Source organism: Triplophysa rosa, linkage group LG14 (assembly GCF_024868665.1).
Source record: "Triplophysa rosa linkage group LG14, Trosa_1v2, whole genome shotgun sequence".
NCBI classification, from domain to species: domain Eukaryota; kingdom Metazoa; phylum Chordata; class Actinopteri; order Cypriniformes; family Nemacheilidae; genus Triplophysa; species Triplophysa rosa.
Window position 1 is genome coordinate 518,966 of NC_079903.1, and position 11,527 is coordinate 530,492.

The 11,527-nt window shown below is 47.4% G+C and overlaps 1 protein-coding gene across 2 annotated transcripts in view; it reads right to left on the reverse strand.

Moving 5' to 3' along the window:
• The window catches only part of stx1a (syntaxin 1A (brain)), an 86,404-nt gene that overhangs the window by 46,165 nt on the left and 28,712 nt on the right, over positions 1–11,527 (reverse strand). For both annotated transcript variants that reach the window (XM_057351551.1, XM_057351552.1), the window contains one exon: positions 8,305–8,404. In XM_057351551.1, coding sequence (XP_057207534.1) covers positions 8,305–8,404 — 100 coding nt within the window. The remainder of the gene's footprint in view (positions 1–8,304; positions 8,405–11,527) is intronic.

Here is an 11,527-nt window from a genome sequence, read left to right on the forward strand (position 1 = left end):
CTCGGGCCGGAGGCAAATGTAAAACCACAATCCATTGCCCTGGCCCCAGGGGGAGACCACCTCTCACCCTCGCAGCTCACTGACCTGGCCCGCCTGCAGGCGGAGTTTGCCAACGTGTTCTCTTCCCTTCTGGGCCGGACGAACCTCATACAGCACCATATCGAAACCGAGGCTGGGGTAGTGGTGCGTAGTAGACCCTACCGGTTACCTGAACACAAAAAAAAGGTGGTTCAGGCAGAATTAGAGGCTATGTTAGACTTGGAGTCCACCAGTGACTGGGCGAGCCTGATAGTTTTGGTGCCGAAAACGGACGGCTCGGTTAGGTTCTGTGTGGACTATCGCAAGGTTAACACCGTATCAAAATTAGATGCTTACCCGATGCCGCGAGTCGACGAATTGTTGGACCGGCTCGGTGCTGCTCATTTTTATTCGACACTGGATTTGACAAAAGGGTACTGGCAGATCCCCCTAACACCAGTATCCAAAGAAAAGACAGCCTTCACCACGCCGTTTGGTTTGCACCAATTCGTGACACTTCCGTTAGGTTTGTTCGGGGCTCCGGCCACCTTCCAGCGGCTCATGGATCGGGTCCTCCGGCCCCATGCGACATACGCCGCTGCCTATCTGGATGATATTATCATACACAGCAACGATTGGCAGCGGCATATGGTGCATCTGAGGGCGGTCCTGAGGTCGCTGAGGAAGGCCGGGCTCACGGCGAATCCAAAGAAGTGCGCAATTGGGCGGGTGGAGGTCAGGTATCTGGGCTTCCACTTGGGACAAGGGCAGGTGCGTCCCCAAATTAATAAGACAGCAGCGATTGCAGCCTGCCCGAGGCCCAAGACCAAAAAGGAGGTGAGACAGTTCCTGGGGTTGGCGGGATATTATAGGAGGTTTGTACCTAAATATTCAGAGCTCACCAACCCGCTGACTGACCTCACTAAAAGGGAGGCACCAGACCCGGTCCAGTGGACGGAGCGGTGCCAGCAGGCCTTTAACCAAGTGAAGGCTGCTCTGTGCGGCGGGCCGCTCCTACATTCTCCTAACTTTTCTCTTCCTTTTTCTCTGCAGACCGACGCGTCGGACAGGGGGCTGGGTGCAGTCCTGTCCCAGGAGGTGGAGGGTGAGGAACGGCCGGTGCTGTACCTCAGCCGCAAGCTCTCCAAGAGGGAAGCGAGGTACAGCACCATTGAGAAGGAGTGTTTGGCCATCAGGTGGGCCGTCCTCACCCTCAGATATTACCTCTTGGGGCGAGAATTCACCCTCTGTTCGGACCACGCTCCTCTCCAGTGGCTCCACCGCATGAAGGATACCAACGCCCGGATCACCCGGTGGTATCTAGCCCTTCAACCTTTCAAATTCAAGGTGATCCACAGGCCGGGTGCACAGATGGCTGTGGCTGACTTCCTCTCCAGGAGGGGGGGGGGGCTGCAGGCCGGATGGCTCCCCGGCCTGAGTCGGGCGGTGGGGGTATGTGGCAGAAGGGGCGTGGTTCAGCGAAGTCTGCAGCGGGAGAGAGAGTGAGGAGACGAGCGGTGATTGAGTGTGGCAGACGAAAATCACGTACACCTGTGTCTCGTTCCAGCAAGTGGCGTGGGGAGAGATAAAAGCCACTGATGGAGAGTCGATAGAGGAGAGAGATCGGGACTACTGCTGGTGAACAGGCGAGGAGAACGGACGAGAACCCGGAAGTGAGCCGGAGAAGGATTAAGCTGACCTTTGAGGAAGCGGACAGATAAGACTGGCGTGAGAGACGCCAGTGTGACTTTGTGTGTGTGTGCTGTGGAAATAAAAGGCTTCTGGCCAGCAGTAGTGATCCCTGATTCCAGCCTCTTCCTTCCTACTCTGTGTTATTCTTGTTACAGACCCCCCTTAAACTTAATGTGTAAACGGAGCTATTTAAATAGAAACAACCCTATTGTCACAGCAATATTATGTTAAGACATTACATTAGCACTATGTTATTGCTGCACATAGGCTAAATACTTTTCTGTGTATTATTTTTGTTTTTAATATAGATTGCTTGATTATTTTATTCAAACATTTTCATTTTGGTAGATTTTATGATGGACAATTAAACATTTATTTGAACCTTAGTTTTTAGTAAGGCTTCAATGAGATGACTGACCCTGGTTGATGGCACAAATACCATTCTAGTGGAGGTAGAGGTTGTCTCTGGATGTGAAAAAAATTAGTGCAGATTTTATGCATTCTGTTGTAAAATCAGGCCGTTTTATTAAGTGTAATTATTTTTCTTCTTCCGCTTCTCTGTGTGTTGTTGTGTTTTATAATTCTGAGTTCCGTTGTCTTTCTTGTGGATCAGCATTGTCGTGGCTTGTGGCAAGGGGGGCGTGATTTAGCGAGGTCTGCAGCGGAAGAGAAGGCTGAGAGAAGAGCGGTGAGTAAATGGGGTGCGAAGTGCAAATGATGAACACCTGTCCTCTATTCCAGTAATTGGTGTGGGGACGCTGGACTCGGCCATCCAGCTGGTGGAGGACCATTTGGTCACGTGCCCCGGGGTTGGGGAGGCAATTCCATCGGCCTCACTCTCTACACCAACACCTCCTCCAAGTCGACCAGTGCTGGCTCCTCGAACCCGGCCACCTGGTCCACCGCGGTTCCTGCCTCGGGGGCGAGGTGGGACCGTCCCCAGGCCCGACGATGGATTTAGCGGGATGCCGGGACGCTCCGGTGGATCGACGTTGGAGGAACACCCCTCGATGACTCCACCCTCCCCACGCCAAGCACCGGCCCCATTTCCTGCCGCCCGGGCGGCGGGTAGGCCTGGGCCGGCCTGTTGGCGCTGCGGAGACCCGGACCATTTCCTCGACCGATGTCCCATGATGGATGTGGGGTTAATGATCTGGGTCCCGGACACGCCTCAGGCTGCCCCCGGTCAGGCTGGCGGGTACCAGATACCAGTGAGTATTGGGGGGGTACCTATCGGGCTCTGGTGAATTCCGGTTGTAACCAGACCTCGATCCACCAAAGCCTGATTCGATCCGTGGCATGGGATAAAGGCCGCGTGATTAAGGTACGGTGTGTGCACGGGGACGTGGTTCAATACCCCCTCATGTCTCTGCCAATAAAATTTAGGGGGAAAAAGCATAGAGTTGAGGTGGCCGTTAATCCGCACCTCCGACATCCGCTGATTCTAGGGACAAATTGTCCAGCTTTTTCAGAGTTATTAAGGGTTTTATGTGCAGATGTTGCTTGGGGAAAGAGAAACCGGGGAAGGCGAGGGCTCGTGCAGGCGGGCAGTAAGGAACCCGGCTCGCAGGGGACTGACTCCGTGGAAAGAGAAAGCGGGATCGGGAGGCTGATCCTCTCGGACCGCGATGACTTTCCCCTGGAGCAGGCCCAGGACGAGACCCTAAAACGGGCTTTTGAACAGGTCTCGTCCATTGACGGGCAGCCGGTGCAGCCTGCTCGACCCCTCGCCTACCCCTATTTTGTGATTCGGAACAATAGGTTATATCGAGTGACCCAAGACACTCAGACCAAAGAGGATATAACCCAATTATTAGTTCCAAAGAGCCGCCGGGAAATGCTTTTTCAGGCGGCTCATTGTAATCCAATGGCAGGACATCTGGGGCAAACTAACACATTAAATCGTCTCATGGGTCTCCGTTTTTTTTGTCCGGGCATTCACGACAACGTGCGCAGGTGGTGCGCGTCTTGCCGTGAATGTCAGCTGGTGAATTTGCCGGCCACTCCAAAAGCGCCATTGCGCCCTCTTCCGTTGATGCAGGTCCCCTTCGAACGAATTGGGATGGACCTCATCGGGCCATTAGAACGATCAGCATGGGGACATCGGTTTGCTTTAGTCATAGTGGACTATGCAACCCGATATCCCGAAGCAGTGGCCTTGCGCAACATTTCGGCAAAGTGTGTTGCGGAGGCTCTGTTTCGTATCATCTCCCAGGTGGGGATCCCACGTGAGGTCCTCACGGATCAAGGCACGGCGTTCATGTCACGCACACTGAGCGAGCTATATAAATTATTGGGCATTAAATCGATCCGAACCAGCGTCTTTCACCCACAAACAGACGGCCTGGTGGAGCGGTTTAATCGCACATTAAAAACCATGATTCGTAAGTTCGTACACGAGGACGCCAAAAATTGGGATAAGTGGTTGGAACCCCAATTGTTCGCAGTACGGGAGGTCCCGCAAGCCTCCACAGGGTTTTCCCCGTTTGAACTTCTTTACGGGCGGCAACCTCGAGGGGTGCTGGACGTATTGAAGGAAACCTGGGAGGACGGACCGTCCACGAGCAAAAATGAAATTCAGTATGTCATGGACCTGAGAACAAAACTCCATACACTGGGGCGGCTATCTATGGAGAATTTGTTACAGGCCCAGGACAAGCTGAGCCGTGGGTATAATAGGGGAACCAACTTGCAAAAATTCACTCCGGGAGAGAAGGTACTTGTATTACTCCCTACTTCGAGTTCAAAATTACTTGCAAAGTGCCAAGGACCCTTTGAGGTTATACGGCAAGTAGGGGATCTCGATTATGAGGTCATACGAACAGACAGGCGGGGAGCACGGCAAATTTACCACCTCAACCTCCTAAAAAAATGGAGTGAGGGAGAGTCCGTGATGCTGGCGACAGGGTTGACTGGAGAGGATGATGTCGGGCCGGAGGCGAATGTCAAACATCAATCTCGCGCCCTGGCCCCGGGGGGAGATCACCTCTCACCCTCACAGCTCACGGATGTGGCCTGCCTGCAGCCGGAATTTGCGGATGTGTTCTCCCCCCTGCCTGGTCGCACGAACCTTATTCAGCACCACATCGAGACCGAGCCCGGGGTAGTGGTGCGAAGTAGACCCTACCGGTTACCTGAACACAAGAAAAAAGTAGTTCAGGCAGAATTGGACGCGATGTTGAAGTTGGGAGTAATAGAAAAGTCTTAACAGTGACTGGGCGAGCCCGATAGTTTTAGTCCCTAAAATGGACGACTCGATACGGTTCTGTGTAGACTATCGCAAGGTGAATGCCGTGTCGAAATTCGATGCGTATCCAATGCCAAGGATCGATGAGTTGTTAGATCGGCTAGGCACCGCTCGTTTTTTTCGACACTGGATTTAACGAAGGGATATTGGCAGATCCCCCTTTCTCCAGTATCTAAAGAGAAAACTTCACCACGCCGTCCGGATTGCGCCAATTTGTCACCCTTCCATTCGGCTTGTTTGGAGCTCCGGCCACCTTCCAGCGCCTTATGGACCGCATCCTCCGGCCACATGCGACATATGCAGCTGCCTATCTCGATGATATTATCATCTACAGCAACGACTGGCAGCGGCATATGGAGCATCTGAGGGCGGTCCTGAGGGAGACCGGGCTCACGGCCAACCCGAAGAAGTGTGCGGTTGGGCGGGTGGAGGTCAGGTATCTGGGCTTCCACTTGGGTCATGGGCAGGTGCGTCCCCAAATTAACAAGACTGCAGCGGTTGCGACCTGAGGTTTGTGCCCAATTATTCGGAGCTCGCCAGCCCACTGACTGATCTCACTAAAAAGGAGGTGCCAGATCCGGTCCAGTGGACGGAGCAGTGCCAGCAGGCCTTTACCCAAGTGAAGGCTGCTCTGTGTGGTGGGCCGCTCCTAGACTCGCCTGATTTTTCTCTCCCCTTTTTCCTGCAGACCGACGCATCGGACAGAGGGCTGGGGGCAGTCCTGTCCCAGGAGATGGGGGGAGAGGAATGGCCGGTGCTGTATATTAGCCGCAAACTCTCGAAGAGGGAGGCGAAGTACAGCACCATCGAGAAAGAGTGTCTGGCGATCCGGTGGGCCGTTCTCACCCTCCGGTATTATCTCCTGGGGCAGGAATTCAACCTCTGGTCGGATCACGCTCCCCTCCAATGGCTCCACCGCATGAAAGATACCAACGTGCGGATCACCCGTTACCGGCCTTACAACTGTTCAAATTCAAGGTGATCAATGAAATTGATTGAAATTGACAATGAAATGTTCATACGGACGAAGCTACGTCGAGCCAACACAGTCTCACAGCAATTCTTGACAACCATTTACATAAATCCAAGCTTTGCACATCTTATGCACATATTTAGATCAAATCTGTGCATACACACGTTTTATTTTTATTTCATTTTTTGCAGGATATTTGTGTGGCACATAGATTTGCCATGCCAGTTTGAAGCTGAAGTTTGGTGATCCCCACTTTCTTCTTCTTGCACATCCTTATGCAGCAGCACTGGAACACATAAAGATGTTCTTCTATAGCACAAGTGTTGCTTCAGGCAGGTCAAGCAGGAATATAGCTGTACACCAGATGACTATAAGCTGTTCAATCCTTCCAATTACAGTGATTCTCCTATCTAATGTACACACAGAGGCGTAGCAATGGGGCAGGCAATTGCCTGGGGCCCTGCTTTTGAGTGGGTTTGAAATGTTTTCTCTTTTCTTAAAATGTTCCGGTAAGGTTTTATCATGTTGATCTCTTTGTGTAATACGTTAATTCTTTCTTATTAATATATCCAGGGGTGGACATTACCTAAGGATTTTTACTTTGGAAAAAAGATCTTCACTACATTACAAAATACATATTTTACTTAAATTTAATTAATAAATGTTATTTTTTACATTTTAATACTAAAGTACACGCTCAAATCCAGTACTTTACTTCTGATCTTTTTCTTAAGTATTTTTAATTTTTACTTTTAAAAGTAGGAAAGTAATAGATTTTCAATGCACTGTACCAAGTGTTACATGTGAGTGCCTAGTTCTTTTTTGTTGTTGTTGTCTCTTTCTCTCGCTTTGTTCCCACAGTCAGTGCGAGTTGCCGCTGGCGCCTCCTCGTTGATTGGTGGCTCCGCCCCCCTGACGGTGATTGGTTGCTGCAAATCATGCTTCCTTTCAAAAGCCCGAGAGCAGGTGGAATGAGGCAGCTTGCGACTCTGCGGGTCGGTCGAACAGCTCAGGGCTCCGGCAGCCGCCAGACCAACACAAGCTTGTTCTTTGTAATGTATTGTGGTACATCAATTATCCAAGCAACAAATGGATAAAGTCTTTTCGTAGGGGTGACCTGCCTTAGAGATAATATGGTTAAATTTCTGTATTTTTCTTTTATCTTAACAGGTTAGTTATTTTCCCTTTTACTTTGTAGAATTGTTCTGTTTGTTATTTTGGGCTAGGGCTCACCCTGAAGCTCATCATTACATTTATTATCTTTCCTTAAAAATGAAGACCTGTCTGTTTATATTCTTTCTTGTTTCAACCAAATTCTTGTTGTTTATTAATTATATTAATTTTTTTTGGACAATAAATACATGAAAATGAATTTGATGTCCTTTGGTCTGTGAGTTGGTCTGACGGCTGGGAGAGTCTCTTTACCCTTTATTGCAACCAACCCCTAGAGGTTGTAATACAAGGTAAATAAACATGTAAAAATGTTTTTATGAAATGTACATTTAGACATTTATATTTAGGCATTTAGCAGACGCTTTTATCCAAAGCGACTTACAGAGAAAATTAGAAAACTATACAGTGATTTGCGTTTGAGAAGTCAACATTTACCTGTCAAGTAATGACGGAAAAGATATGTTTTATGTTGTGTTTTGAATGTCATGAGAGATGTGGTTGACCGGACTGCATTTGGAAGATCATTCCACCAGCAAGTAGTAGTGAAGGAGAATGACGGGAAAGTGATTCAGTGCCCTTTTGTGGGGGTATTACAAGGTGCAGGGCTCTTGATGGGGTGTAAGAGTGTAGGAGGGTGTGAAAGTATGCCGGTGCAGATCCAGTGATAAGTCCTGTAGGCAAGCATTAGTGACCTGATACAGGCTTCAACCGGTTTCCAGTGGAGAGAGATGAAAAGGGGTGTCACATGAGCTCTTTACGGCTCCTTTTCATCAAACCAATCCTGAATGCTGTTTTTTCTTAAAGGAATAGTTCACCCAAAAATGAATTTAAAGCCATACTTTACTCATTCTCATACCATTCTAGGTGTATATGACAAACACTATCTATTCATTTGAAGTAACAGCCTTGAAAATGTCAACAGAATCAAATGTTTTCTTTCTGAGGATGCAAAACATCTCATGACAAGACCTGAGAACTGAATCTTACACCAACGAGGAACGACGATAGATTTCTGTCTTATCGCTCACTGCTAGTTTATTGCACAACAGGTTTAATGATGTCGTTTTAATTTCAAGGTGTTTGTTAATGCCCTCATCATCTCCATCCACACAAACATTCAAGTTGATTGTGAATCCTCTGAGTCGGTCAGTTTTTCATAGATTTCTCTTTGTGAGTTTATAAAAGAAAGTGATATAGTTACTCTCGTCTGGAGTTGGAGATGCCAGAATGGTGCTGTGTTTTCTCTTGATTTCTTCTACTTTCTCAGCCAGTGAGTTGATGAATCCTTGAATCTCTTCCACCTGAAAGGCACACAAAACTATAGTATTGTATACTACTATAGTAGGCTAAACTACACAATACTCTATAATTTAGGGATGTAACAGTTCACGGAAACAATCTGTACCGTTCAATTCACTTGTCACGGTTCGAGACACGATTATTGTTCGGTCCGGTCATGCGCAGCGCGCGACATGCTATTTTTTCCATTTGCCAAAGACAGAGGCGAACGTTAGCAGCATAGTTGCCATGTCCGCTTATAATACATGACTTTGGGCTTCTTTTTCTGTCAAGTCGTGTTAAAAAATCACGAGTCGCTGGTTGCGAGGCTTGTTAAAATAAATATGGTCGCTTGTTCGAGTAATCTGACAAGCAACGTCGTTTCTTTACATCCATGGTCGCTGTTTTCTTCAAGCATTCAATAACACTCTCTGATCACAGGTAGGCTTTTTGGAATTCATATGGCACTGTGCAGACCGATCAGCTCGCAACATCACAGCACCGGGAGCCACCCAGAGCCGTCTACTCACAACTCACTCTCGCGGCACTGTCATGTGTTCCACGCGGCGCCGCAGGAGGTCAAATAGCGCAAACTGTCCTCAAACATCCCTCCTCCTTTTCCCCTACCACTTAAACTAAATGTATCACATCTGCCACGATTAGAATGAAGTGTCAAAATAAACGAAAAGTGTTGCTTACAGTCTAACGTTCAGATCTGTGGGGTAGGAAAGAGCAACTTCTACTTCCTGCAGCATTAAATCAACCACAGATAATGGCAGTAACTGTGGTGACAATGAAGTCTATTCTTTTCATTTGACAATTAAGTGTTTTTGTTCTCAGCTAGAATTAAAGGCCAGAAGTTGTAAACCTTTTTTTACAAATAAATGAAAAGCCTGTTGAAATGAACAGCATCTCCCCTCTTGCTGTATCAGAAACTCACCTATAGGTGTAATTAATGATTGTCAGTGTCACAATGTGTCTATCTAAATCAATTCAATTCATGCTTTATTTCAGACTCTTAGGTCCATATCAAGACAGTACAAGAGAAAGAAAGAAAAGAAAATGATTAAAAATACAACAGTCCCTCTTTAAACATGTAGGGCCCTATTTTAACGATCTAAGTGCATGGTCTAAAGCGCACGGCGCAGGTGCACTCAGGGCGTGTCCGAATCCACTTTTGCTAGTTTAACGAAACGGTCGGCGCGCCTGGGCGCATGGTCTAAACGGGTTGTCCTGATTCTCTTAATGAGTAATGGGTGTTTTTCAGGAGTGACGTGCAGTATACCAATCAGAGTCTCATCTCTCATTCCCTTTAAGAGCCAGTTGCTCGCGCCTTGGCGGATTCGCTATTTACATGGCGGAATTTGCAAGAGCAAAGACTGGATGCTTCTCCAGAGAGGAAACGCATAAGCAGACCATCTACAGGACAACCCGTATTTTATATCTTTATGTATGTACACAATATTAATCTTTTATATTGTAATCCATTTATTTTTTATATTTGGCATGTTTATGTGCTGCTGCGCTTTCCTCTGTGTAATAAATAAAGTGAAAGTGCGTTGTGTAGCCGCCTAGAGGCAGTCTTTAAATAACAAAAAATATATCTATTTAAAATTCCTCAAAATAGCAACAATGCGCCTAAAAACACCTCTTTTTTAGACCAGCATGCCCACGGTCGCACAAATGAGTGCAAATGCATTTGCTATTTAAACAATGTGATGCAGGACGGGAAAATGTGAACTGCGTTGGGCTGAAACTAGCAAAAACACTTGCGATTCGCCTTGTGCCGCGTTGTGCACAGTGTACGATAGGGCCCATAAGCTTTCTTTCCAATGTTTCCAAAAACAGGTTGACTTCCTTGTCTCACTCAATGTAACATTATTTAACACTATGATAATTTAATTTCTTGAATTACTTATTCAACATTTTGAAAATTGTACATGTAACCTCTTAACACAGCATGCAATGTGGGGATATTATTAGACACAAACAACCGCAGTAGTGTCGCTCCCGCAGGAGCCTTTTTCTATACTCCACACTGCCGCAGTAGTGCCCCGCTCCACAAGAGCCTAACCTTCCTACATAAACTGCTGCAGCAGCGCTCGCTCCAGCGGAGCCCAGTCCTCTTCCTCCGAGGCAGCTGCAGCGTCTCCTACCGTCACTCCTTTCAGGAGCCTTCTTTTTTACTCAGCACTTCCGCAGTAGTGTCGCTCACACAGGAGCCTTTTCTATACTCCCCACGGCTGCAGTAGTGCACCACTCCATATATTCCTTCCTCACACCCACAGCAGTGCAGAAACAACTGTCTCACAGACTAGCAAAGGGCCATCAACTTCAAGCCAACCTCTTTTGGGATCACGTTGTTCGGGCTGCTGTCCAGTGCTAATTGCAACTTTTGGGGGGAACGAACTGAGTCCGGGCACGTACCATATTATCTGTCCCTTATCATCCATACTTATTATCTGCGAGGCGAATTCGTGAAATGCTACCTGGAGCTTTTTCATTTTTGCATTACTATATTTACACCACAAGTGCGCAGTATACGTGAAATACAGTAAGCTCTAAACAGAGCTATTTTAACCTCATCAGTACACATAACAAATTTCCATATAACTTGCTGCACATCATCATCATTTAAATCATTTCTTATGATGTGTCCGAAGTATTTTATTTTATACACCACATTTTATACTTTATCCCCTAAATAAAATAAAGGAAAATTTAGCTTTAGGGGTCACGTGGCCCGTGAGCGCGATGGCTACTCTTTTTTCACTGATATATCCATGTTTTTTACATTTACTCGTCACTTTGTTTTATGATTCGACGTTGGGGATCGACGACATGACTACCCGTCAAAGCAAATCGTCTGGTAAGCAAGTACAGCGCGATCAACAGCAAGAGACGAGCAAGATGGAAGAATCTCTCGCCGCCATGATCGCTTCCGCCATGGAGAAACAACAACGATTTATTGATGCGCACTTTAAAACTTTGCAAGACAGACTGGATAACATTCAGTCAGAACTTTCCAGCTGTTCTAATGGGGTGAGAGAGCTACGCGATAGATATTCCAGCCTGAACAGCCGTGTCGGCAAAGCGGAGAAAAACTATGACAAATCCGCTGCCAGATTGACGACATTTGAGGAAAA